Raw genomic sequence first — 27,161 nt, forward strand, 5'->3', positions numbered from 1 at the left:
GACAGAGGCATCGCGGGTTTTTACCGGGTCTGCCCTAAAGGAGACTCCTGTAACTCCTCCAGAGACCCCGCCGCCCACACGGGCACTCAGTGAGGGCTTCTCCTAGTAGCAAAGCCTAGGCACCCTTCTGTCATCTGCGCCAGCTCTGCACTTAGTGCCGAGGGCGGGTGGGGGCGGGGGAAGTTGAGCAATACCTGGGCTCAGCTTCGGAAGGAGCCTCCGCCTCGGGAGGATGCGGAGGAGGGCGCGTTCGCTGTAGAGGAGAGGCGAGGGCAGTGGCGGAGATCAGAGAAGGCGTCCCGGAGGCGGGAGCTGCAGCAGCACTTGTAGGTGAGACCCTCCAAATGTGCTTCAGGGAAAGGGTGAGGGCTAAAAGTTTCGAGGGAACAGGCCCGTTTGGCCTAAGGATGAAGGCTCTGGAGGGAGGGGTATGGAAGGTGGCTGTCATTTATTGGAGGGGTTCTTCTTGGGGGTTGACCTGATGATGGTACTTCAGACCTAGATTATACGCTTTGTCGGGGGAGGAGAGGACGGCGCCCGGAAGAGACCAGCTCCGGCGGAAAATAGGGCTCTGCCCAGTAGGGGACACCACTAGGCCGACCGCGGAAGGGCGGCGCGAGCCGGGAGCAGCAGAGCAGGACACTTGCGCCTGGGACCGAGCGAGGCCCCACGGGCCCCGCCCCGCGGCGCCAGGCCCCGTCCCCCCGCCCGCGCGCAGGTAGGGAAGAGGCGGAGCGCTGGGGCCCCGCCCCCAGGAGCCACCGCCCAGGCGCCAGCCGGCGCCGCTAGAAGCCGAGTCCCGGGAACTTGGGGCCGCAGGGAGGTGAGCGCGGGGCGACGGGCGAGGCCGGGTTCGCGGCAGCCGGACTCCGGGTCCCGGAGGGGCCGTGGGGTCGCGCCCGAGCATGCCCTGGGGCGGCGGTGCGCGGCCGGCGAAGGGGCCGGCGCTGCGGGTCACTCGGGCCCCACGTGGGCCGAGCCCGAGGCCAGAGGCCGGGGCTCTACTCGAACGGGGCCGCTGGACCGGGTCTCCCGGCCCCTGGGACTCAGCTCGGACAAGACGCCTCAGGGGTCCCTGGGCCACGGGTCACCAGAGGTGGGGGCATGCCGATTGGGCAGAAGTTTAAAGTCCCAGGAGGAAGAGAGGGGACCGCCCCAGGGCAGGACCGCGCAGTCCCGCCTTCCTCCCAGAAGCGCCTGGAATTCATACCTTCCCCTCCCCACCCCTTTCTCCTGGGTGAGCAGCCGTGGTCGGGGCGGAGTTTGTCCATTCAGTCTAGCTGAGGTGGAAACAGGTGCGGGAGGGTGGGCTCACAGCCAGGCTGGACCAGAGCTCAGAAATTGGACCCAGGACTCCTGACTTCCGGACAGAGGGGCTTGGAAAGGCTGCCCCTCCTCCGTTCCCCCAGGGCACTGTGTTGGGTTAGAGAGGAGTATGTCCCTAGAGTATAAACCCACCACCCCAGAGCGGAGGGGAGCCCAGGTCTCAGCCTAACTGGGTGAAAGGCCAAGGGGGAGGCCTCGAATTGGAGCCCCTAAGAGGGAGTGTCTAAGGAGGGGAGGGCTTGCGGGTTTGACCCCACACGTGGACTGGCTTCTCTTTCCCAATGGCTATAGATTTAGGACCCTGTGTGGGTGGCATAATGAGCCCAGAGTCTGTGTTATGTTACTGTCACTTGCTGTAGGTAAAGCAAAGAGTGGAAAGTGAAGCTTTTTTTTTTTTTTTGCGGTACGCGAGCCTCTCACTGTTGTGGCCTCTCCCGTTGCGGAGCACAGGCTCCGGACGCGCAGGCTCAGCGGCCATGGCTCACGGGCCCAGCCGCTCCGCGGCATGTGGGATCCTCCCGGACCGGGGCACGAACCCGTGTCCCCTGCATCGGGCAGGCGGACTCTAAACCACTGCGCCACCAGGGAAGCCCGTGAAGCTTCTTTTAAAGCAGTGGTCCTCAGCAGGGGGTGACTTTTGCCTGCCAGGGGACTTTCGGCAGTGTCTGGAGACATTTTGGTTGTCACAACTCCGGGGAGGGGGTCTAGGGTGTAGAGGCCAGGGATGCTGCTAAACACCCCACAGTGCACGGGGAAGCTCCCACCACGAAGAATTACTCAGCCCAAAGTGTCAGTAGTGCTGTGCTGAGGTTGAGCAACCCTGGCGCAGTACCCGGGCCACCAAGTTACTTCTCATTGACTGCCCCTCCCTGCCTCAGTTTCCCCAGGGGTTAGAGGAGGAACTTGGAATAAGCCTAAATGAGATAAGCGGTAAGGAGGTGTGAGGGCAGTTACGCCCTAGCAGTAGGCCTCCCTTGGTGCCACAAGCCGGCCTCTTCCCTGCTTAAACCATGAGCCCTGCGGGAAGCAGTTCTCGGTGCTCTGGGGGAGGCGCTGGGAACAGGGGCCCTCTCACAGCTCTGTCCTGGAGTGTTTCGCCCCTAGGGCACCTCCCACGCAGGGTGAACCAGGGCAACCCTGGAGGTCAAATACCCCTGTGGGGGGCCGGGGCGCGAGCTCTGTTCTCATAGGTTTTCCCAACGTTGGATTGCTAGGTGGGCCTGGACGCCTGACGCCATGTGACCAGCTGTGATTTTCCCTTCTGAACCCACACCTGACTCCTCAGTCACTTACACCAGGAAAATAACATCTGAGGAATAACAGGGCGCCTAATTCCTTGCGGCTCCCCAATCTGCTTCCCTCCTGCAGTAGGAAGTTCCACCGTGGCTGTGGGAATCCTGGGTGAGACAAGAGGCCTGGGGTGGGCCCAGCTGCTGGTGGAGTGATGCGCCCCCTGCTCGTGGTGTTAGCTCAGCACCAGTGAGAGATGGAGGACAGCAGAGCCACAGGCCTGGGGTTCCCCCGGTAGGCATGACTTTGAATTATTTGGGTTGGACTCGAGGAGTATGCTCCCGCTTTGTAGGGAATTGGGGCGGGGGGCTGTCACAGAGGGGCAGGATGGGATGAAGCAGCCGTTCATGCCCAGGAGCCCAGGCCACCTCACTGCCCTCCCTTCCCACTTCCTGACAATATCCATCCCTCCCTCCCCCCACCACCATGTTCACTTCAGGACCCTGGCCTCCTGACCTGGGAACCCTGGTGGGGTCAGAGGGCAGGTCGCAGTTTCTGGTTTGACTTTTGCTTTTTGGGGCTTCTTTTGGTCTTTTAAGTTTAAAAGGCTGGAGTGAGACTTTCATCTGTTCAGCTGAAAAAAAAACAACCCCATAATAGTGACCCCCATCTGTTGTGTGCCTCTCAAGGCACAAAGCAGCATTCAGACTTGGACAGAGCTGTTCAGGAAGTAATTGTCAGGGCCTGACATTGAACCTGGGCTGTCTGTTCCCAGGCCCAGCCCTAAAACCTTCTGCCACCTACCAGCAAGAGTACCAGGTGACTCCTACCTGATGTGCTCATTTCTGAGCTGCAGCCATACCTGGTGTAACCCACACGCACATATGCACACAGGCACACGCTCATTGCCTAGATGGGGACTCCTGGCCCTCGAAGAGGAGGAATAATCACACCGGAAATGCACTGTGGGAGCAGCTGGGGTCCGAGCCCAGCTCTGGGTCAGTGGTGGTGTTTTCACTGTGGCCAGAGCTCTTCACAGGGTTCCTGTTGATTTGCTGTGCACACTTGTCCCCAGGCGAGACCCCAGATGAGAGCAGGAAGTCAGGGGTGTATGTTTGTGCGTGTGACTGGGATGAGCCACCTGGCGCCTCCCTTTGGGTCGGGATGAGCGGTTGCGGGATTGGGGTGGCCCCGGCCCCCTGCCTGCCACCTGGTGCAGCATCAGGGGAGATGTACTCTCCAGGTTGCGGTTCCCCTTGGGTCTCTGTGACACCCACTTTGGAGCAGGCCTCAGTTTTGCCCCGGCCAGTGGGGATTTCCAGAGTGAGCTCACGCCTCTGCTCCCAGTTTCCCATCCGGCTGGGCCAGGCCGGGCGAGGAGTGGCGGGGACGTCAGTGCAGGCTGACCTAGCGCGTGGGGACCCCGGCAGGGAGGCTGCCGTGCAAGGGCAGCTCTCAGGACTGGCATAAAGGAAATAGTTTCTTCTCAACTTCAGGGCAGTATAGACAGCCACTGTGTCCACATTCCCTCATGCAGTAAGTTTATCCAGGGGCCCAGATGCAAGACTTGAGGTTTCAAAGCTACGGGAAGGCACATTCCAAGCCCCTCTAGGAAAGTGTTTGGAGCTAAGCGGGCAGGGCAGACGAGGTGGGCCATCAGGGTCGCTGGTCTGGAGGGTGAGGGGCAGCAGTGGGAGGGGGTGATTCCCAGCTTGGGGAGCCAGGCCCAAAGGCTGGCAGGCACCTGGGCTATGAAAGTGTGGTCAGTAGGATGGGGGTCACTTAAGTAGTCTGTGCCTCAGTTTCCCCAGTGGGCTCACAGTAGTCTGCTTGGGAGGGTTGCTGTGAGGATTCCAGTGGCGACTCATGTAAAGCCTGGGCAGGTGCCCGGCTGCACTAAGAATGCAGTGGGCGAGCTGTCACAGTAACAGGAACGTGTCTGTGTGCCCTGGCACAGACTCATGGTGATGCCAGAGGTCTTACCTCGTCTCTTGAGCTGTTGGGAGGAGGAGGTGAGAACATACTGCAGAACGGCAGCACTGCTGTTATCCTGCAGAAGTGGCTGTGTCTGGGGGGGAGGGGACCCCCAGCACCACGGAGGCCATGGGAACAGTGGGTGGGTTTCCATCTGGGAGTGGGGGATCAGGCTGTGAACTGCTGGCCCCCGCCCTCCAGCATGTGCGTCATGACGGTGGGGGTGGTGGTCGTGGAGGCCGTGTCCTTCAGCCCTTGCTCCCTCTGGCCGGGCTTCTTGGAGCTGGTAGCGGGGTAAGCTTGGTTTTCTCTGCCTCCCACGTGTGGCCCCGGAGCTTGTGGCGAGAGGGTCCTCAGGTGGTCCTGCCCGGCTGCCAGCAAGAAGCACCTTTTCCCTCTCCTGGTGGCTCTCCCCAGGTCATGCCTCTAGTGTGGGCCCCAAAGGCCTGGAAGAGAAGGTGGGAGAGCTGCCGTGGGACCGGGCAGAGGCAGGACTTGGAACTGCAGTCTGGCCTGAGCCCTGGCTGTTTAGCTCATGGCTTTATCAGCCAATGACAATCGTGAGATAAGGACAAGGGTGAGAGGATGCTTGTGAAAGTCCTTAGATAAGCTGGGAAGTGGCATCAGGCCTTAGGTGATGTCATTTCTGCTTGGCGGGCTGGGAGGGACTCATGAGTCAAAGGCCTGTGCACCTAAAACTCGTCCGCAGCGCCTGAGTCACCACCCCACTGCCCGTTCTTTTGCCACTTTGCTCGACCAGTTCCGAGGTGGCAGGAGGCCACAGCCCCACCACGTAACTATGTAACCTTGGACAGGGGACTTCACCTCCTTGAGCCTCAGTCTCCCCACCTGTCAAACAGAGATCTGTCACCTCTGGAACTCTTGGCTCAGATGTAGAAACCAAGTGAGCGATGGTGGCAGAGGTCAGCTGGGAATAATAGAAGCTACCAGTTACCAGCCACCAATTGTGTCCCAGGCACTGTTCACTCATGATCTCGTGTCATCCCTGGGGATGGGGGCTGCATCATATCATTTTGCATCAGAGGAAACTGATGCTCAGAAGTGATAACTTGGCCAGTCTCCCAGCGGGTAGGTGGCCAAGCCAGGGTTTAAGCCCTGTCTCCAGCTCCCCAGCCCTCATTTCTCAACAACAGAACCCATACAGCTCCAAAGCAAGATGCGGGGATGGGGTTGGTGACGTGTGTGGAGAGCTCCCGTGGTCTGAGTGGCCTGGATGGCCCACGTCCATGTGCCCCGAAGCCCTCGCAGCAGCCTTTGGGGCTGGGGCCAGCCTCTTCCAGGGAAGGAGCAAAGCCCCAGGGCAGGATTCTGGGAAGTCTGGTTTATTAGCTCCTTAATGACTGTTTACAAGCTGAAAAGTGTTTGCCTGGCATGTTCCCTCCCTGCTGACAGCCGACCTGGGCCTCCAGAAGTGAGGGGCACCCAGCGCCCTGTCCTGAGTGTGTTGAGGTGAGGGACTCAGGGCAGCCCAGGGCCTGACTTCCGGCTGAGTGACGTTGGGTGAGGTGCTTACCTCTCTGTGAGATATGGTCAGACTTTGTCCCTCAGCTGCCTGTGCTCCCAGGGTGACCCCTAGCTAGTGGTGACAAAGCCACCTAGATTTCAGACCCCTGGGAGGCTCCTTAGCGTCTTATGCATAAACGTACTGAGGCTCAGAGATGCCAAGTGGCTTGCCCAAGATCACACAGCGGTTAGGGCTGGGACTCTGACCCTGTGCCTCCCCCAGCTGGACAGTGTTTTCATTGTCTGGGGCCAGGCCACGAGGAGTGGGTGGAAGTTGGGTGGACTCCACCCTTGCAAGCACGGGACAGAGGCCTACTCTGTGTGCCGAGGTTAGTCGTGTCTGGAAACAGCCTGGTCGCACCTCGGGGTGTGGGAGCCCCAGCAGGAGTGAGGTGGGCCTCTCCTGCTCCCCCACCCATGCTGCACCCCATTCTCCCCCACCACTGAGCATGTGCTAAGCCTCTGCTAAGCCTCTGCCTGTTCCGGTGGAAACCCAACTCCCACTACTTCAAGATCCCAAGAGAGGCAAATCCTCATGAGTGTTTGGAGCAAAGCCTGGTTCACCTCACACCTGGGACAGCGTGGTGCGCAGAGGTGCTGACCCCTCTCCAGGATCCCTCCTGTGCCCTGGTGTCTGGCCTGGAAGGACCAGAGGCTTCTGGGCCCCTAGGGGCCACTTCTGACTCCTGTCCTTCACAGCAATGCTCAGGGAACAGCAGGGTTGGGACAGAATAGGCCACCTTCCCAAAGGAGGCCGGGCTGCTGGGTAGAAAATCCTAGGACCCGGCCACTCTGCTCCCTTCCCGCTGTTGTCCTTAAGCTGCCATCGGCCCCCAGGCTCTGGAAGCCGCTACTGCCTGGGGTCTGGAAGGTCTCTGCTCAACTGCTCTCCCCTGATCTGCTTCCATCAGCAGCTTCTGGAGTCCAGAGATTCCCAGAGGGGCCTCTGGGAGGGCACCACGGTGGACAGGGCCCAGCATTGTGGTCAGTTGGGGAGATCTGGTGCCGCTTCCACTTCCAATAATGCCTGTCCCTGTATGTTGCCAGCAGCTGCCACACCTTAGGCCGTGGGGACATGGGGCTCGGGCACTCCCAGCTGGGTTTCTGGAATTGGGGTCCCCACAGAATATGGGGGTATTCACATCGCTGCCAGCCCCGCTGACGTGTGGTCCTGAGAAAACCTCCGGGCGGAACGGAGTGGGGCTGTGAACATGGCAACCCGTCCTCCTCGCACCCACACGCTCTTGGCGGACACTGGGTTCCAGGCCGCCACCAAGAGCATGTGCCCAGCTCCCGCTTCCCGTGTCTGGGGTCGGCCGTGACGCCCAAGCCACTCTAACTGGGTCACGGGGAGCCCAGAGCCTGGGGTCTGATGGGGAAGGTCACCAGGTCCCTGAACCTGTCCCCAGGTTCTTTATCTTCTAGAGTTTGAGCAAAGCCGTTCGAGGTGGAGGAGAAATCGGGGCCTCCCCAGGCCGGGGCCCTCTGTGAGTGGGGCCTCTCCCTGCGGCTGGAGCACAAACCCACAGGTGGTTTCATTTTTCCTCTCCATTGGGGGCAGCTGGGCTGAAGGGTGGGCGTGCGCTGGGGCAGCCTGTGAAGTGTGTCTGTCGACTGGCACCTCTAGGGAAGTGGCCGCTTGCCAGGAGGGAGAGCGGCCACAGGGACGGCTCCTGCCGGCTTCTGGAGATAGATAGGTGTCCCCTCCCCCCCTGCCTTCTCTAGCTCTGATGATTGGGTCTGGCGCACTTTACTTCCCTCCCTCTTGGTCTGTCCATTTTTTGTCTTCCTAATCCTGCGTGACCCCCAGCTGGGTGCCTTTGCTCCCTCCTGCCCGGCGCTCCTGTCCCCACCGGCTCTCGCCAGGGCAGGGAGGCGTCCTTGGTGAGTCACCGGCCGTGCCGGGCCAGCGGGTAGGGAGCCTGGGCGAGGTTGCAGTCTTTACATAAGCTGCTCCTGCCGGGCCTCGTGGCAGCCGGAGTGGCTCCGAGATCAGCAGAACCAGGGGTTCCGCTGGGGATTGCACCCTGGGCGAGGGCCAGCTTCCTCCTTGCTGCTTTCTAAAAATGACCCAGTTCCCAGAAGGGCTGTGGGGAGGGAAACATCGGGTTTCGGTTTCTGTGACAGGGAAGCCAGGGAGAGAGGCCACTTCCTTGCCCCCTGCCCTCACCCCGACATCCTGTGATTCAGCGGGGGACAGGCAGGTCCCAGCGGCCCTGGCTGCCTCCCTTCCCTGCAGACGGCCTGCCCACCGCCAGCTGGGCGGAACCTCTGGGCCAGGTGGTGGTTTCTTCCCTTCCTCTGTTCAGGGGGCCTGAGGCCCTCCCCGTGTTTCAGAAAGCCTGTTTCCCCTCCTCCAAGGACCCCTCCCTTCTCTCTGTCCCCATTTCTGACCACACACAGGCTGAGTCCTCGTGTCAGTCGCCTGCTTCCGGCTCATGAGGTCCTCACAGCCGGGGGTATGGAGAATCCATCCACTGTTAGCAAGACCAGGGGAGCTTTCAGAAACCTGCTAGTGTGTCGGTGGCGGGCAGGTAGAGAGGGAAGGCGGGCGCCGGAGCCAGACTCCTCAGGACCGCGGAAGCACACGTGGGGGCAGGTGGGGAGGGGACAGTGGGCCCATGCAGCCTGGGGAGGGGGCACCCTGCCAGCGTGTGCCCTGGTAGTGCTCTGGCGGGGGACCCGCGGGGGAGGCCCGGCTCACCCTGGCCGTGGCTGCCGGGACGGGCTCAGCCGGCCGTGCCCAGCTCCACCCTCTGTGGGGAAACCGGCTTCCCCAGCGGCACCAGCTTGTAGTTTCTGAGTCTGTGTTTCTGCCACATGTGCCAGCTCCTGGCTGCTGCTAAAGGGGTTAGGCTACTGGGTGTGGGCATAGTGGTGGTTCAGACCCTGGGTCGGTCAACCCGTGGGTGCCTCGGGTGATGTGAACTCTCTGCTGCGCTGCTTCTTTGGATATGCACCCCTGCTACCCCATGCTGGACCCCCTCTCTCTACCCAGGGCCTTTTGGGGGTCTCCTAGGTATCCTGGGGCTGAAGGCTCTTTTCTGGGGAAGGCCCCACCGAAGCCAAAATTGTTGCGGGCAAGTGACAGTGGCCAGCCGGGTGGGCCAGGCCCTCAAACCCCGCCCCCCCGCCCACGGTCTGGGCGCCGCCGCAAGCCTGGGGGTCTCAGAGAGCAGCGGATGTGACTGGGCCAGGAGGAAGCCTGGTCCCAGGCTGTCACAGCTTCCTCTGCAGTGAGGAAGCACTTTGAGGGCGCGGGAGGTAAGGGCTGGGCGGGGCGGTGCTCCCAGTGTTCCAGCACTTTTTCTGTCTGGTCTCTGCCGTCTGGGCTGCCCCATGCCCTGGACTTGGGTTACGCAGGTGCCCAGAGTGGGTCCGACGACCACTGCATCTGCCCCGAGCACTTGCCGCCCCCTCCCCCTCCCTCCCTGAGCCCCGAGGCAGGGGCTGGGCTTCTGGTGCACCTGCCTACCATCTCTGCACAAGTTGGGGGCACGCGGCCTCAGGAGCAGGCCCTCCCGTCTGTGGTGGAGAGCGACTGGGGCAAAGTGGTGTGTTTTTGTGCATTTGTTTTTTGGCCATGCCCTGCAGCATGCGGGATCTCAGTTCCCCAAACAGGGATCAAACTTGTGCCCCCTGCAATGGAAGTGCGGAGGCTTAACCACTGGACCACCAGGGAGGTCCCCAAAGTGGTGTTTTTATGCCGAATGTGTGGGCCTCACGTGTGTCAAAGCTGGGCCATCACCTTGTCCAATCCCTTCGCTTAACAGAGAAGGAAACTGAGGCTGTGCCGGTCACGCTGCTTACAGGCCAGGGCTCTCAGCACCGCCGTATGAAGATGGTTAAGTGGCTCCCCGGGAGAATGTGCCCCAGCCCTGCCTCTGCTCTCCAGGGCCGCGCCACTTCTCTTTGGGACCCCTAGGATTTCCCTGGGGTTGGTCCAGTCTCACCAGTCCTTCAGCCTTGGATTGAGTCTGCCCTTCTTCCTGTCAGAAGATCGGGACAGATGCCAGCAGCACGGCAAGTCCTGGGCTACGGGTCCCAGCCAGGGGTGGTATGGCCTTGGAATGGGAGGGCTAGTTGGGGAATCTGGGCTGTGCTGGAGAAGGGGGGAAACAGGAGGTCCTCTAGGGACTCATCCTGGGACAGCATCCTCCATCCTTGGCCGGGCAGTGGTCACAGAGCAGGGGTGGGGCAAGCAGCACTCGGTAGATCCTTCCAGAATGAGCCACTTCCTGGGCTGGCTGCAGGATTCTGGAAGACAGTTTCTGTTCAGGGTCAGTGTGGACCTACCATCTGCAGCCGTGCAGGCGCCCACCCTCTCCCCCGCCTTCCATCCAGTTAGCCATTAACAGGGCTAACTGGGTTGTGGACCCTGTGTTGCCCAGGGGTGGGTGGGAGATACCTACGTGTAGGCAGATCTCTGTAGGATGCTATGAGAAAGTGGTTGATTTTGGCTGGTGGTAACGCGACAGGCTCCCTGGAGGAGATGACACTTTACCCTCCTTAAAGCAGCTGGTAGGTGTTGGCCAGGCAGATGGGGTGGAGCCTGGTGGGCCAGGTACAGGGCCTCAGATGAGAGGAAGCAGGAGCTTGGGGAGCTGTGGGGGATGTGGTGTGTCCAGTGGTGTGTGGGGCAGGTTTTGAAGGGCACTCGTGTTGACTGTGGGGAGATGTAATCAGCTGTGAGCTTCAGAAGGATCCTACCTGCTTGGTGACCTTACCCAAGCTCAAACCTGGCAGCCCCACGCTTACCACCAGCCTTCCTCCACTGCATCCCTCCCTCCTTGGTGCCAGTTTCCAAGGGCAGTGCCCACCTGGTGCCTTCTCACTGTACCCTGGTCCCAGAGGAGGCCAAGCTGGAGGACTTTCTGTGCAGGCGTCCCAGGTGAGGCTGTTGTCTTGGAGCTGTCCGCAGAGTGGTGCAGAGTGGCGTCCGAGGCGCCAGCCAGGCCAGCACCACGTCCCGTCTGTCTGTGATCTCCGAGCGGCCCCATCATCCACGGCCTGTCTGCCCTGGGATGAAGGGTCAGGACTCCCTGCACTAAGCGTAGAAGGGTGATGTCCAGGTCTTGCTCAAGCCTTAAGCAGGGAGCATCCTGGGCCTCCAGCTCTGCCTCAGATCCCTCTCTGGCACCCCCTCCGCACCCAGAGTTCCTCTCACCTGTAGTTGGACGACTTCAGCAACCAAGTGAAAGACCCCGCTCTAATATGTAAAGCCAGAGGGGTGCTGCCCCATGGAATCAGAGGGGAGTCCAGACCCTCCCCCGGCCTCCAGTTCACCCCATGGCAGCCCCTTGGGCACCTCTGGGTAACCCCAGCCCGCCGAGGGGCACAGTTTGCAAAGTGCTGAAGTGCTCGACCAAGTTTCCCTCCAGGCTGGACTCTCTACTCTGTCTCCCTGATAGGAGGCTGTCCAGCCTGAAGTGCACCCCAGCTTTAAGGGGGGGGCGCCTGTTTCCCGAGGAGACTTCAGGCCCTATAGCCAGAGCAGTTTGAGTCCCGGCTGCTCCCCTTCCTGGCTGTGTGAGCTTGGGCAAGTTACTCAACCCCTCTGAGCTTCCATTCTTATCCACAAAATGAAAGCGATGATAATGTCTATCTCGAAGGGTGTTTTGAGGACAAAGCGGGATAATGCACGCGAAGGGCCGAGGAAGGCCTGGCCCACCTGGGCCCTGACCCTGTCCTGCCCCCGACGGCCCTCGGCGTTCTACCAAGCCGGGGCTGCCGAGCGCTCTGCTACACGGTAATGTCCCCTATGCGGGACTTCTCAAAAACAAAGGCTTGCCCTCGAGTTGTTCACTTTTTTTGCACCAAGCTGCATATGTGGCATCTTAGTTCCCCGACTAGGGCTAGAACCCGTGCCCCCTGCCGTGGAAGCACAGTCTCTTAACCCCTGGACCACGAGGGAAGTCCGCAAGTTGTTCGCTTTTTAATCCTTACTTTTATGTTGTGTGGATTTTACCTTAAAAAAAATTATTAATTTAAAGAACCAAAACATTTCCGAATCATTTGAACACTGCCTTGAATATTTGGCTTACCTTAATTGAAAACAGGTCTTAATCAGAAGATAGCCAATAATGCCTGCGTGTTTTAAAGTTAAATGTTTCTAGTAAAGTTCTGTAGAAACAGGAAAAGAAAGTAGGGACCATCTTGATTATGGTTCCCAGCCCAGAGCCCAGGTCTTTAGGTGGTTTTATTAGGTAAATGCCCAGAGGCTGCTGGCCTCCAGGCCCTCTGAAGCATCCAGCTCATCACCACAAGGGCCTTTACTCCAGGGGGAGGAGGAGGAGAATATATCTCTTAATCCCTCACCTATGAAGCTGGTGGAATTATCCCCATTTTATAGATGAGGAGACTGAGGTCAATAAGATTAAAAGGTGCAGTAGTCCTGACATGCACCCTTGAGCCTGCCCTCCCTTCCTTATAGGCTGTGAGCACCAAGGGAGCTGCCCTGCTTGACCTGGAGCCATCCGTCCATCTTTCCTTCTGTCTCTGCATCCATCCACCTCTCCGCAGAGCTGAGGCTTCACCCTAGAGCATCTGTGCAGAGTGAGGAAAGGACTAGAACATGCTCTAAAGAGCTCTGCAACAAGACCCAGGAAGGTGTGAGCTCAACCCAAACCCTGAAGGTAGGAATCTGGGTAGCCGAGTGGGCTGGACCCCAGGTACCAGCTGCTTTGCTCGCTTGCTTATCTGATTTTCAACAACTACGTCCTAATGCTGCATGGGGGCCAGCACTCTTCTGGCAGTGGAGATGCAGCTGCGAATGAGTCAGAAAGAGGGCAGTGAGGGAGGTGAGCAGGGTGAAGTGATGGAGAGGCACATGGGGTAGAGGGGGAGCTGCCTCAGGCAGCCAGGGAGGGCTGCTTGGAGGAGGTGGCGCTCAAGCTGGGACCAGAATGATGAGAAGGAGCTACCTGCTCTGCTGTGTGATGATCTTATCTGGGGAGGAAGGGAGCAGCAGGGGCAGAGGCCCAACGTTTATGGAGCACCTGCTGGAGACTTTTTTTTAACCAGCTTTACTGAGATATAGTTCACATTTAATTTATGTAATTCACATAAAACTCATCCATTTAAAGCGTACAGTTGAATGGTTTTTAGTATATTCACAGGTGTATGTAACCATCACCACTGTCAACTGTAGAACATTTTCATCATCTCAAGAGTGAAACCCACGCCCCTTAGCTGTCATCCTCCAGCCCCCTCCCCCAGCCCTAAGCCACGACTCATCCTTCTGTCTCTATAGATTTGCCTCTTCTGGACTTGTATTTGGACCCCTGGAGTAAGTGGTCTCTGTGTCTGGCTTCTTTCACCTGGCGTAACATCCCCCAGGTTCATCCACACTGTAGCCCGTCTCAGCGTAGCATTCCTGTTCGTGGCTGAGTAATTGTCCACTGTGTGGATTAACACATTTTTTTAATCCATTTGTATGTTTTTTTCCCACAGATTATAGTACACTTTAAAAAAAATCTTAATATTATAGTTGATGTACAATGTGTTAGTTTCAGGTGTACAGCAAAATGATTCAGTTATACGTGTACATTTATCTCCTCTTTTTAAGATTCTTTTCCTATATAGGTTATTACAGAATACTGAATAGAGTTCCCTGTGCTCTACAGGAGGTCCTTGTTGATTATTTTATGCATAGTGGTGTGCGTATGTTAATCCCAACCTCCTTATTTATCCCTCCCCCCATCCATTTGTATGTCGGTGAGCATTTGGCTTGTTTATACCTTTGGGCCGCAATGAACAGGCCGCTGTGAACATTCCTGAACAAGTTTCTGTGGCCACGCTGCCTGAGTGTGTGTCATGCGTGCAGTCGTTTGATGCCCAGGACACCTCTCCGGCGGAGCGGGTTATTCCTCCCTCGTAAGGTGAGGACTTGGGTGACCCATGGTCAAGTGCAGGTTAAACCCTGGCCACCCGGCTCCAGTCTGTGCTTTTGACCACAAGCCCTCAGCACCTCCTCACAGAGGCTTGGTAGGTGCGGGGCGGTGAGGGGCCCAGGGTGCCCTGATGGGGTGGGGAAGGAACAAGGAGGAGACAAAGCCACAAAGGGTCCAGAGGCCCCAGTGAGAAGTTTGGACTTTGCTTTAAGTGAGAGCTGGAGATCCTGGCCTAGCGTTGAGCAGGGAGTGATATGGTATGATTTGCACGTTTCAAAGGTGGATTCTGCCGCCGTGTGGAAAATGGTCCCGGGGTGGGAGCTCGGGGGGGCAGCAGGTAGAGGAATCTGGAGGCTGTGGTCCTTCAGATGAGAGGCGACGGTGGCTCTTCTAGGAGCTGGACAGAGAGTGGGGAGCGGACAGACTGGGAACAGAGGTGGCTGCTGCCTTGCCCGGCCGTCCCACACCTCGGCGCCCGTCCCATGGCTGGAGGGCTCCTGTGTGACTCTCCCCTGAGTTGGCAGATGGATGTGAGGTCCCTGGCCTTGTGCGAGGGGAGAGAAATCAAACCTGCCCCAGCAGCCTTGGGACGTGGGGAGAGGAAATAGTGAAGGGTTTTAGCAAGAAAAAGGTCACGGGCAGTGTGAGAGATGAAATGGAGAGAATAGATGAGGCGGAGGTGTTAGTTCTGGTGGGTCAAAGGGGGTGTGGGTGTCAGTGGCACCATGATGGCTATGGAAAAGCCCCAGGTGGAGGTAAACTGCTACTTCCTCCTGGCTGGGCCATTTGGCAAGATCCATTGAAATTCAAGATGCAATTACTCTTCAATCCAGCAACTCCACTTCTAGAAGTTCGTCTTGCGATAATACTGGGACAAGTACACACGGTATAGGCAAGAGTGTTCGTTAACACTGGACATGAATCTAAACAACCATCAGTCTGGAATTAAGTAAATCTTGGTACATTCCACTCAGTGAAACCTTCCCAGTCATCAAGAAAGATCAGGTAAAGCTATCTGTCTGCATTGACAGGGAAGGATGTCCACGCTATAGAAGAAAAGGTATGAGTGCGTGTAAAATGTTAAGTACACGTGTCCTTTTCCAAGTGCAGAGAGGCACCTGGAGAGGGGTGCACACCGAGCTCTTTCCTGGAACGTGGGGTGACAGGCGGGCCAGGAGTTCACTTTTCTGCTTTACAGTCTTCTGAGTCTTTTTTTTTTTTTTTGGCAAGGTTCATATATCATCTTTATCATTAAGATATAATATTCTTCCTTTGTGAAAAGAAAAAAGTACCAGACAGGTGGCAGTTTCACTTTCCTTTGAAAGAGGAACCTGCCAACCCTGGGGGACAGGGACCGGTACGGTGGCTTTCTCATCTACCTGGGAATTAGGCTGAGCTGCTCCTTCCTTGCTCAAAGCCCAGGGATCTCTCCTCTGAGAACCACCTGCTCCCTGCACAGCTGTGGGCCCCTTGTCTGTGGGCTGCCTGGAGCCTTTCCCCTTGTCCTCCCCCAAGCCCTGCCCCCAGGACGAAGGCAGGGCTCTTTGGCCAAGGAAGCTGCCTCTGGCCCCCTGGCCTGCTCTGGCCAGGCTGATGAGGTGGCCAAGATCATGGCAGCTCTGCATCCCTGGCCCTCAATGTTCCTTTCTGGGTGAGGTCCTTGCCTGAAGCAGAGAGACTGGAAATGGAACGAGGTGGTGAGCTGGGGACCTCCCAGACCCCTGCTGCCCTGGAATGCAAATGAAGGATGAAAATACACCTTCTCACCCTGCCCCACACAGCCCAGAGTCAGTCTCTGCTTCATGGTTTAGTGTCCAGAGTTAGGTTTTTGTTCTGTTTTGTTTTTTCATTGATATACTTTTATTTGAGAATGTTTAAATCAATACAGAGAAACTAAATTTCAGAGACACTGAATATCATGAGTTTGGATATCATTACTTTATGGTAAAAGAAACACGGAAATTATTTACATGATGAAAGATTTCAGAACTTCAGTGGCAGCTTCACGTGATGCCATTTCGATAGTGACTTATCTTAGTCGACGTATTTTCCAAGAACGTCACCGCCTCTAAAGAAGAAATCATCCTTGTCGTCTAGAACTACTTTGGTGCCTTCATATTCTGGGAGAAGAGCTTTATCTCCCACTTTCACACTAACTGGTTGAATCTCTCCACCCTTTCCTTTAGAGCCGGATCCAACAGCTACTACCGTTGCTTGCAGTACTTTTCCTTGTGATTTTTCTGGAAGCATAATGCCTCCTTTGGTTACAATTTCGGCTGCACTTCTTTCAACCTTCGCCTCCCTTCCCGGAAATCCAGAGTTAGGTTTGAACCAACTTTCTACAGGTTGTTCTCAGTCTGGGCTGCCTGCCCAGGTACCACCCTGACACCCTGGACTGTCCCCGTGTCCCCTCCTGTCCTGCCGCCTCTTGACACACCTGTGCCCCCTCCCTGTTTCCATTCCAGTTGCCCCACCCCCCCTCCCACCATGGCCTCCGCTGACAAGAATGGCGAGAGCGTCTCCTCGGTGTCCAGTAGCCGCCTGCAGAGCCGGAAGCCACCCAACCTATCCATCGCCATCCCTCCGCCCGGGACCCCGGACCCCAGCGAGCAGGCCAGCATGCTGCCCCAGGTAAGGGAGCAGCTGGGCGCTCGGCGCCCTGCCACCGGCCACCGCTGTGCTCCCATGACACCTTTCGGGCAGTTTCACTTCCCGGAGGAGGGCCTTCTGGAGCCACAGCTGCCCTGTGTCCCTGCTGTAGGCTGTACCCCGTCCTTCCTGGCCCCACACTTCACAGGGGGTGGGCCCTGAACTCAGTCTCTGTCTCATGGTGGGCCAGGGAAAATAAGAAACACTTGCCGGTTCCGCCGGGAATTGGCTGTTTCCGTTCCCTTGCCCGAGCCCTGGCCCTTCTGTGGGCGGTGGGCTGCCTGTGACTTGGGGGAAGGGGCACAGCGCGCCTGCAGCACCAGCAGCTGGATCCCAGTGCCCAGCTCCTGCGGGGGAACGGGGGGGGGAATCAACGTTGCCAGCAGTCCGGTCCGGACCAGCGTTCCATAAAGAGCTCATGGAGAACTAGCTGCAAAGAGCGTGGGCTAAAAAAAAAAAAAAAAGGCTTCCCTGGTGGCGCAGTGGTTGGGAGTCCACCTGCCGATGCAGGGGACACGGGTTCGTGCCCCGGTCCGGGAGGATCCCACATGCCGCGGAGCAGCTGGGCCCGTGAGCCGTGGCCGCTGAGCCTGCGCGTCCAGAGCCTGTGCTCCGCAACCGGAGAGGCCACAGCAGTGAGAGGCCCGCGTACCGCAAAAAAAAAAAAAAAAAAAAAAGAGCGTGGGCTCCCTGCGCAGCCTGGGGCACCGGGGAGGCTGTCTCATGCCGCCCACTCATGCCAAGGGCTCTTTCAAACATGTAAAGCCAGGCGAGGCCAAGGCTCAGCCACGGCTAAGGCCTAAGGCAGGAGCGCTGGATAGGGAGCTAGGGAAGCGTGTGCTGGGATCGCCGAAGACACTAGAAAATGACGATTTGACCCTCGGAATGAAAGCAGCTTGGGGTAGACTCGGGTCGAGGTTTGTTCTGTCTGGGTCTTCACATTGGGAGCCAGAGCAGAGCCAGCCTGGGATCTGGGCTGCAGGCAGTCACAGCCCATGCTCCTGCCCGCTGTCCACAGAGGCCCAGGAACCCAGCCTTCCTGAAGAGCGTCAGCCTCCAGGAGCCGAGGGCACGATGGCAGGAGGGCGGCTCGGAGAAGCGCCCCGGCTTCCGCCGACAGGCCTCCCTGTCCCAGAGCATCCGCAAGTGAGCACGCCCGCCGCGTCCCCACCTCCTCCCCACCCACCCTGGGCCAGTCAACTCTTGGGACCTGGGCCCTGGGCCCTTCCCGGGAGGCACGGGCAGGCAGCCCATGGTCCAGGCGGGGAAACTGAGGCCCAGGCTGCTCTGTGCCTGGTAGGAAGCCACAGTGAGGAGGCTGAGGGGAGTCAGGGAGCTGGAGGTGGACCCCTGCCCTTCAGAGCAGCTCCCGGGGCCTTCCCAGCTCAGCCCTCAAGCTCTTGACTTGAATCCCCCTCTGCCCATCTGGTTCCTGGGCACCGAACCAGGGGTCAAGGGGACGCTGATCTGCCCCTCCCACTGCGTACACACACACACGTGCCCCCTCACCTTCCCTGCACACACGCACGTGCCCCGTCACCTCCCCTGTACACACGCACGTGCCCCGTCACCTCCCCTGCACACACACACGTGCCTGTCACCTCCCCTGCACACACACGTGCCCTGTCACCTCTCTTGTCACCTCTCTGCGCACATGGCCTTTCTCTCATTGCGGTCGCTCCCCTGTCACACACCTGCCTGCTCCCCACCCCATCTGCTCCCGCAGGGGCACGGCCCAGTGGTTCGGGGTCAGCAGCGACTGGGAGCTGAAGCACCAGCACTGGCAGCGCAGGAGCCTGCGCCACTGCAGCGCCCGCTACGGCCGGCTCAAGGCCTCGTGCCAGCGGGACCTGGAGCTCCCCAGCCAAGAGTTGCCCTCCTTCCAGGGCACCGAGTCTCCAAGACCCTGCAAGATGCCCAAGGTGGGCTCCAGTGGGGGGTGCGGGGCGGCAGATGACTTGGCCCAGGGCCCAGTTGACTATGCTCACCACCTCCCTCCTGTCCAGATTGTGGATCCCCTGGCCCGAGGACGGGCGTTCCGCCACACGGACGAGGTGGACCGGCCCCACGCCCCGCACCCACCCCTGACCCCTGGGGTCCTGTCCCTCACCTCCTTCACCAGCGTCCGCTCCGGCGGCTATTCCCACCTGCCCCACCGCAAGAGGATCTCTGTGGCCCACATGAGCTTTCAAGCTGCCACGGCCTTCCTCAAGGTAAAAACACCTCTGCCCAGCCTGCTCCCTCTCTCTCCCCAGAGCATCTCTCTCCCCAGGCATCTCTCTCCCCAGGCATCTCTCTCTCCAGAGCATCTCTCTCCCCAGGCATCTCTCTCCCCAGAGCATCTCTCTCCCCAGGCGTCTCTCTCCCCAGGCATCTCTTTCCCCAGAGCATCTCTCTCCCCAGAGCATCTCTCTCCCCAGAGCATCTCTCTCCCCAGGCATCTCTCTCCCCAGGCATCTCTCACCCCAGGCATCTCTCTCCCCAGGCATCTCTCTCCCCAGAGCATCTCTCTCCCCAGAGCATCTCTCTCCCCAGGCATCTCTCTCCCCAGGCATCTCTCTCCCCAGAGCATCTCACTCCCCAGGCATCTCTCTCCCCAGGCATCTCTCTCCCCAGGCATCTCTCTCCCCAGAGCATCTCTCTCCCCAGAGCATCTCTCTCCCCAGGCATCTCTCTCCCCAGGCATCTCTCTCCCCAGAGCATCTCACTCCCCAGGCATCTCTCTCCCCAGGCATCTCTCTCCCCAGGCATCTCTCTCCTCAGAGCATCTCTCTCCCCAGAGCATCTCTCTCTCCAGAGCACCTCTGTCCCCAGGCATCTTCCTCTGTGCCAAGGGCAGTGGTTGCTCCGGGATCCCTGGGCGCCAGACCCACATCCTTCTAGTGGTCCCACTTGAAGTGGTCCACTTCTAGTTGTCCCTAGTGTGGACAGCTGGTTTCTGCACTGACACATAAGGTGGAAAGTAGGAAGTGAAATGTGCAGGCACTACTCACTGACCTGTGTTTACTGAACCCCCTTATGTGCTGGGCACAGGGGCTACAGAGTGAGTTGAGCCAGTGTCACTGCCCTAGAGGAGCCCTCAGCTCGGGTGAGGGCAGGTGTCACCATTCAGTGTGATAAGTGCTGGGGCCCACCCATAGGAGAGGCTGGTGTCAGGGAAGGCACTTGAGAAAGATAAGGAAAGGTTTGCCAGGAAGGGAACAGCATTGTCAGCAAGGGGAATGGCCTATGCAAAGGCCTGGAGGTAGGAGGGAGTAGCAGGTGGTTTTAGTGAAGTGTGTTTACAAGAGGAATGGCAGGAGATGGGATCAAAAGGTCAGCAGGGGCCTGGTGTGCCGTGCCAAGAAGCCGGTGGGAATAAGGGTGCAGGATGAGTGGTGGGGTGTCAGGTGCCCAAGCCAGAGGGCCGGAGTCACCAGGGAGAAGTTAAGAGCCAACCATGTAGAGATTGCTGCAGTCAGGCTACGCAGGAGCCGGAGCCCGGTCCTGGCCTCTCTCGCAGATGCACATGCTCTGGGCAGGGTCCCACCTCCCCAGACAGATGGGCTTGACAGACTCCTTTGGTGTCAGGGGCAGGGGTACCTGACCTGGGCTTGACGCCCATGCTTCTGTCTGGCACAGGGGCGCTCGGTAATGGATGCCGCAGGACAGCGGTGCCGGGTGGTCAAGCGCAGCTTTGCCTACCCCAGCTTCCTGGAGGAGGATGCGGTCGATGGAGCAGAGACATTCTACTCCTCATTTTTTAGTAAGGCAAGCATGGGGTGTGTGGGCCCTCGGGGTCGGGGGACCGGGGTGGGTGGGAGCCAGGAGAGGTCGCCCGGCCTCAGTCATGCTCTGCTGGGAGCCCCTGGGATGGCCAAAGGCCCGTCGGTGGGATGGGGGTGCGTCTTTCTGTCGGCAGGGCAAGGACCTGGGGCGAGGAAGGGTGGCAGCCGGGAAAGTCCCCATCAGGGCCCACAAACACGTGCCTTCTACCTCCCTTCCAAAGAGCCTGTCCGGCTTTGTCCTGCCCTTTGATTGAGCTACTGGGGGCAGTGCTGGAGACGGTGACTCCTCACATTGTCTCCTTTCGTGTCCCCGACTCCACACCCACTCCAGGAAGAAATGAGCTCCGTGCCTGACGATGTGTTTGAGTCGCCCCCACTCTCTGCGAGCTACTTCCGGGGCATCCCATGCTCGGCCTCCCCGGTCTCCCCCGAAGAGGTGCAGATCCCTCTGTGAGTTCTGGGCAATCCTCCAGGTGGAGGGAGGTGGCACTGTGGAGGAGGAGCCCAACGACCCTGCCAGGGGGCTTCCCTAGACCACAGGTCCCTCCTGACCCCCGTCATGGGATGTGGGAGGGGAGGACACCAGGCTGAGACCACCGTCCTCACCAGGAAGGAGTCTGACCGAGCCCCGGTGCCCGCGGCCAAACGTGGCAAGCGTATCGCATCCAAGGTGAAGCACTTTGCCTTCGACCGGAAGAAGCGGCACTACGGCCTGGGTGTTGTGGGCAACTGGCTGAACCGCAGCTACCGCCGCAGCATCAGTAGCACCGTGCAGCGCCAGCTGGAGAGCTTCGACAGCCACCGGTGAGCCACTCCGGCCTGGGGCCCCGCCCACTCTGTGACAGTGCGGGGAGAGCCACTCCCAGGCGTAGGCCCAGGGGAGAAGGGCTGAGAGCCATCCAGGAGGGCCTGGGAGCTTCCAGGTTCCCCTGGGGCCCCTCCCGAAGCTCCCCTTATTGTTCATCGAGTCTTTGGGTCAGGGGAGCAGGGACGGCCCCTAGGGTCACCCTACAAGCATGCACGTCACCTGGGAAGGGTTGTCGGGTGTTGCTGCCTCTTCTCCACCCTCCCTGCTTTCTGGACCTGCTTCCTCTGCGGGGAGCAGGGCGGGCGGGGTAGGTCAGAGGGGCAGTTAGAAGCTGTGACCACGAGTGAAGGGACTGTGAAGAGGCCTGCACAGAGACCTTGGGGGAAGCCAGAGGATTGGGAAGAGGCCATTCTCAAAGAACGTACAATTAGCAGCAACCTGATAGACATTGGACCCTAAGTTTAAAAAAATTAAGTGATAGCAGGTGTGGTGAGTGTCCTGGAGGAGGAGGACAGAGAGTGGGAGTGAACAACTGGTGGGGGGCAGCGTCCTCAGGAGCAGCAGCAGTTAGCTGGGTGAAGAGAGACGGCAAGGGCATCCCAGGCAAAGGAAGCATCATGTGCAAAGGCCCTGGGGCTGCGGGGATTGGGGTTTGTTCCAGGAACTGCAGGAGGAGAGGAAGGAGGCAGGGAGGTGGGCAGACGTAGCAAGGCCTTGCAACCAGTGGGGAAGGAGCCATGTTAGACTTTATCCCCAGGGCAGCGAGAAGCCATGGAAAGCATTTAAGCTGGGAGAGACGCAGAGAGGTGCATTTTAAGAGTTGCTGTGGAGAAGGATGAGTTGGAGGGGAGTAGTGGAGGATAGGGAGCAGGTGCGAGCTGTTGGCGGCTGGGGCTGAGGGTTGGGATGTGACCTTGGCTCCGCTGACCCAAGGCCTCTGCCCGCAGGCCCTACTTCACCTACTGGCTGACCTTCGTCCACGTCATCATCACACTGCTGGTGATTTGCACGTACGGCATCGCGCCGGTGGGCTTCGCCCAGCACGTCACCACCCAGCTGGTGAGTGGGGCTAGGGAAGGGGGGCTCCGCCCTGGGGATCCTAGCCTCCCCCAAGAGGCGGCAGCATCTTGGGCCACCCAGGCCCTCCCACAGCAACAACCTGGCCCAAGCAGGAGGGTGCTCTGGGCTCACCACTGCTTTGCTTCTCAGCCCCTTCCCCGGAGGCCCTTTCCTGGGACAGAGAAACCCCTGACCCCCCCGTCCTTCCACCTCTGCACCAGGTACTCAGGAACAGAGGTGTGTACGAGAGCATGAAGTACATCCAGCAGGAGAACTTCTGGATTGGCCCCAGCTCGGTAAGGGGCCCAGGCAGGGACAGCATCTCAGCAGGGAGCCTCTGGCCTCTGCCACCCCAGCTGAGCAGGAAGGGGCTTGGCTTGCCTCAAGCCCCCCTCATCAGGGGCCCCCAGGGGGAGACTCTCAACGGAGCAGCCAGGTCTGGACCCGAGCTCACTCCCCACCACCCTCCGCCCCCAGATTGACTTGATCCACCTGGGAGCCAAGTTCTCACCCTGCATCCGGAAGGACCAGCAGATCGAGCAGCTGGTGCTGCGGGAGCGAGACCTGGAGCGGGACTCGGGCTGCTGTGTCCAGAATGACCACTCGGGCTGCATCCAGACGCTGCAGCAGGACTGCTCGGTGGGGGCAGAGGCCCTCCGACCCCTGCGAGCCCCACCCTGGTCCCCTGCACCATCTCCACTTGCCCCAGCCTGGGGGAGGGGCCCTTCAAGGGCAGTGTCTATGTGGCCTCTGTCCTTCCTCTACCCTCCCTGGCATCACACACCCCTGCACGCAGCTCAGCACAGGGAGGGTGCCAACCTGCCCAGCCCCAGAGCGGTGAAAGCTGGGTCTTGGGAGTGTCAGTGGGGGTGGGGGTCTGGGAGATGAGCCTGAGCCCTGGACAGCAGGGCAAGAGCCCCGGCCCTGGAGGGGCCCTTGCCCACTCTGATGGTGGTGACCTTGTCCTAGCCGTGACCAGCCTGCCTCCATCCTCCAGGAGACTTTGGCCACTTTTGTCAAGTGGCAGGATGATACGGGGCCCCCCATGGACAAGTCTGCGCTGGGCCAAAAGCGGACATCGGGGGCCGTGTGCAACCAGGACCCCAGGTACAGTCCCGGGAGACCCACAGCTGAGCTGAGGAGATGGGGCTGAGCATCATGTGGTCTGTGCCACCCACGGGGATGTTGGCCAGTGGGCGTGGCAGGCTGGGGATGTCGTGGCCCCTCATTTTGCCCCCTCCGACCTCTGCTTCCAGAACCTGCGAGGAGCCGGCCTCCAGTGGTGCCCACATCTGGCCCGATGACATCACCAAGTGGCCGGTGAGTGTCCAGTGGGGAGAGTGGTCCGGGAAGGGTGGGGAGGGCCTGCGTGCTGCTGCACAGCCCTAGCCGCTGCCTGTGCCCCTCCTGGCAGATCTGCACGGAGCAGGCCAAGAGTAACCGCTCGGGCTTCCCGCACATGGACTGCCAGATTCGGGGCCGCCCCTGCTGCATCGGCACCAAGGGCAGGTGAGCCGGCCTGGGCCCTGGGCCCGGAGCCCCTGTGCTCCCCCTCTGTCACCCACCGCCCAGCTGGCGTCCTCCCTCCCCACTCAGGGGCCGTCCGTGGTGTGGGCAGGTTCCTGCAGAGGGGCACCGCGTCCTCCCAGTGGTGCCTGCTGTGGCCGGGCACTGGGCACTAGGTGGGGGCGGGCAGGACTCAGGGCCCTGGCGTTCGCCTTGCCTCCCTGTCCCCCAGCTGTGAGGTCACCACTCGGGAATACTGCGAGTTCGTGCACGGCTATTTCCACGAAGAGGCCACGCTCTGCTCCCAGGTGAGGTGGGGTCTGGTGGGGCCCTGGGCACGAGCAGCCAGGTGCAGCAGCCTGTATGCTCCCCTGCAGCGGGTATCTGGTCCTGTCCCCTACATCGGGGCCTCGGACCCAGCGGGATCCTAGGCGCTGACTGCCGTGCTCTCACCCCCAGGTGCACTGCTTGGACAAGGTGTGTGGGCTGCTGCCCTTCCTCAATCCTGAGGTCCCAGATCAGTTCTACAGGCTCTGGCTGTCTCTGTTCCTCCACGCTGGGTAAGAGGTGCCTCGCTGCCCACCCCCCAGACCCCTGTGGTGCCCACCCACCTGGACTCCCGGAGGAGGGGCCCCTGGGCCAGGGCGCAGCTGGCATGACCTGCCAGACCCCGCTGCTCCCGAAGTCGCTGGCTGGCAGACGGGGCGGGGGGCTGATGCCCGGTGTGTCCCCGCCCAGCGTGGTGCACTGCCTCGTGTCTGTGATCTTCCAAATGACCATCCTACGGGACCTGGAGAAGCTGGCCGGCTGGCACCGCATCGCCATCATCTTCATTCTCAGCGGCATCACCGGCAACCTTGCCAGTGCCGTTTTCCTCCCGTACCGCGCGGAGGTAGGGACTCAGGATGCGGCAGGGAGGGCTAGCTCTACTGCTTCCACGCCTCCCGCCTGGCTTGGCCTGAGGGACACACAGCCCCTGCCACGTCAGGCTCAACAGCGGATGGACAGCTAAGCTGGGGGCTTCCCGGCCAATTCCTTAGTCCATCCTGAGGCGCGAGGGAGCAGTGATGCCCCTGGGTCACGTGTAGAGGTCACCTCCAGGAAGACCTGGACCCCGTCCCTCACTCTGCCTCTTTGCTTCATTTCTTTCCGTGACCATGACCACCGCCTGCAGCGCGTCCCATAGCTGTGAGTTGGGCCATATGAAGTTGCCCTCGTGCAACCGTTCTTGACCCAAAGAAACGGCAGTGTTTTGATCAGCCAGCCTCACGCTGTGGCTTGTTCAGTGTCTGTCCCTCCCCACGTGCGCTGCCTGGAGCAGTCTGTCTTGCTTATGGCACTGGGCGTGCGCGTAGTAGGTGCTCAGTGTCGCAGAAAGGGTGGGTGGAACGAGCCCAGCTTTGTTCCAGCAGCTCCAGCTGCACCTCTCCTGCCCCCCGGCCGTCAGGTTCGGGGTCCCCACCCTGGGAGGGGCTCACGGAGAGGATGACCCAGGTCCTGGGCCTCCAGCCCGGCTGTGCCCAGGCCTCCCCACAGGCTCCCACGTGGCACCCGGAAATGACCCTGTCCCCTCCCCATCCACCCACCGCAGGTGGGCCCGGCAGGGTCGCAGTTCGGCCTCCTGGCCTGCCTCTTCGTGGAGCTCTTCCAGAGCTGGCAGCTGCTGGAGCGGCCCTGGAAGGCCTTCCTGAACCTGTCGGCCATCGTGCTCTTCCTGTTCATCTGCGGCCTCCTGCCCTGGATCGACAACATCGCCCACATCTTTGGCTTCCTCAGCGGCCTGCTGCTGGCCTTCGCCTTCCTGCCCTACATCACCTTCGGCACGAGCGACAAGTACCGCAAGCGCGCCCTCATCCTCGTGTCGCTTCTGGTCTTCGCCGGCCTCTTCGCCTCGCTGGTCATCTGGCTCTACGTCTACCCCATCCACTGGCCCTGGATCGAGTACCTCACCTGCTTCCCCTTCACCAGCCACTTCTGCGAGAAGTACGAGCTGGACCAGGTGCTGCACTGACCACCTGCCTGGCGGGGCTGGCACGGCTGCTCCCACGCAGCGCTGAGGACATGGAGACTGTGCCCGGGCCAGGCTGCCTGCCTGCACAGCGCCCACCCCCGCTCCAGACACCCTGTGGGGCCGGCCCTGCTCCCAGGAGCTCTGCCCCCAGGAGAGGCTGAGTCTGCGGGAGACGGTCATCAAGGGCGGCTCCTTGGGGGACTGAGGGCCCCCTTCCCCAGGCCTGGGCTGGGGGACACTCCGAACATGTGTTTCTCTGCAGCTCAGGGCCCAGGCCCTGACATCACCCTGCTCCCCTGCTGTCAGGACCACTTCCTGGGGGGTGGGCTCCTTTCTTCCCAAGGTCCTGGGCTGCTGCCCATCTCCCACCTCTGGCTCTGCTGGTACGTTCCCCCTCCCCGTTGCTGTGAGCCTGCCCTTCCTGGGGACCTGGCTGGGGTTCCCACCAGGTTCCCAGCCCTGCCTGGCCACGGCCCCTACCTGTTTCCCCTCCCATCTCTGCCCTGTGAATCCATGCCCTGCACTCATCCGTGGCCTGGTGAGCCTGCCCACGAGGCTCCGGGTCCAAACCTTCTGGGACAGGGTTTGGCAGTGGCCTGGGGCAGAGAAGGAGCAAAGAGACACAGACCGGCAATCCGAGAGCCTCCGCTGAGCTCAGCAAACAGAGGCTGAACCTGCCCCGCACCCAGGCCCCCCAGCCCCTCCCAGCCCAGTCCCTTCCTTCAAGTCAGTGTTCTGCCTCCTGGGGCTGGACTGACGCCAGCCAGCCAACCATCCTTTGCCTCACTCCTGCCCAGGTGAGGGCAGGGCCACCCCAAGGACCCGGGTCCAGGGGGTTGTCCAAGGTCAATCAGGCCTTTTTTTTTTTTTTTTTTTTTACCAGTTTATATTATGGTCCTAATTTTTTTTAAAGTAACGCTAACTTTGTATGGACGATGTCTGAAATGTATTAAATGATATTCTTTAAGAAAGTATCGTCTTTTGACCTCCAGCCTCGCATAGAATAAAAACTGGAACTTTATTTTGGGAGTGGGGGGTGGCAGGGTCAGCCGTCAGGAGCTAGGGGGCAGGGGCTTGGCCCAAAGGGACAGTGGATGCCTGTGGGTCTTGTGGGAGATTTGGTTGGAGAAGAAGCCAGGTTGGGGTCACATGGAGGGGCTCAAGGGTGCCCTTGAGAAGGTGGTGTCAAATCTTTAGACCCCTGCGTTCCCCAAGCCCCATCAGGGGTCTGGCTGGGTGGAGGGGAGGGCCGTCCTGGCAGAAGCAGTGCGGTCCATTCCCTGCGCCCCCCAGCCCTTCATCCCACACCCCGTGGGACAGAGGACCCACAGTAACCGTGGGTGCCCAGGGTGGGTGGGTGGGGAAGCTGGGAGGTGGCCCCTGCCCTTCCCTGCTCCCGGCTGCCTCCATTCCAG

At 59.9% G+C, this 27,161-nt stretch overlaps 1 protein-coding gene across 5 annotated transcripts; it reads left to right on the plus strand.

Moving 5' to 3' along the window:
* The first annotated feature begins 217 nt into the window (after positions 1–217).
* RHBDF2 (rhomboid 5 homolog 2) lies at positions 218–26,718 on the plus strand. Of its 5 annotated transcripts, none has more exons than XM_067714134.1 (19): positions 218–330; positions 12,488–12,689; positions 16,412–16,577; positions 17,614–17,741; positions 18,322–18,517; positions 18,602–18,808; positions 20,217–20,345; positions 20,694–20,812; positions 20,972–21,166; positions 22,118–22,229; positions 22,451–22,525; positions 22,707–22,868; positions 23,227–23,336; positions 23,486–23,549; positions 23,644–23,738; positions 23,968–24,043; positions 24,195–24,295; positions 24,474–24,627; positions 25,327–26,718. In XM_067714134.1, exons 3-19 carry the CDS (start codon positions 16,434–16,436, stop codon positions 25,744–25,746), a joined length of 2,487 nt encoding a protein of 828 aa, XP_067570235.1. In that variant the 5' UTR covers positions 218–330; positions 12,488–12,689; positions 16,412–16,433; the 3' UTR covers positions 25,747–26,718. The 5 variants fall into 5 exon arrangements, with proteins under 5 accessions (XP_067570235.1, XP_067570239.1, XP_067570238.1 ...); XM_067714137.1 differs by lacking the exon at positions 218–330 and adding an exon at positions 632–718; XM_067714133.1 differs by lacking the exon at positions 218–330 and adding an exon at positions 725–823.
* Positions 26,719–27,161: the final 443 nt, after the last annotated feature.

Source organism: Pseudorca crassidens, chromosome 19 (genome assembly GCF_039906515.1).
Source record: "Pseudorca crassidens isolate mPseCra1 chromosome 19, mPseCra1.hap1, whole genome shotgun sequence".
NCBI lineage: Eukaryota > Metazoa > Chordata > Mammalia > Artiodactyla > Delphinidae > Pseudorca > Pseudorca crassidens.

Excerpts from the sequence above, each read along its gene's own strand:
- RHBDF2 (XM_067714134.1), top strand. The coding sequence starts at position 16,434 with ATGGCCTCCGCTGACAAGAATGGCGAGAGCGTCTCCTCGGTGTCCAGT. Across the intron at positions 23,739-23,967 it reads TGCATCGGCACCAAGGGCAG|CTGTGAGGTCACCACTCGGG; the intron begins GTGAGCCGGCCT and ends CCTGTCCCCCAG. Across the intron at positions 24,296-24,473 it reads TCTCTGTTCCTCCACGCTGG|CGTGGTGCACTGCCTCGTGT; the intron begins GTAAGAGGTGCC and ends GTCCCCGCCCAG.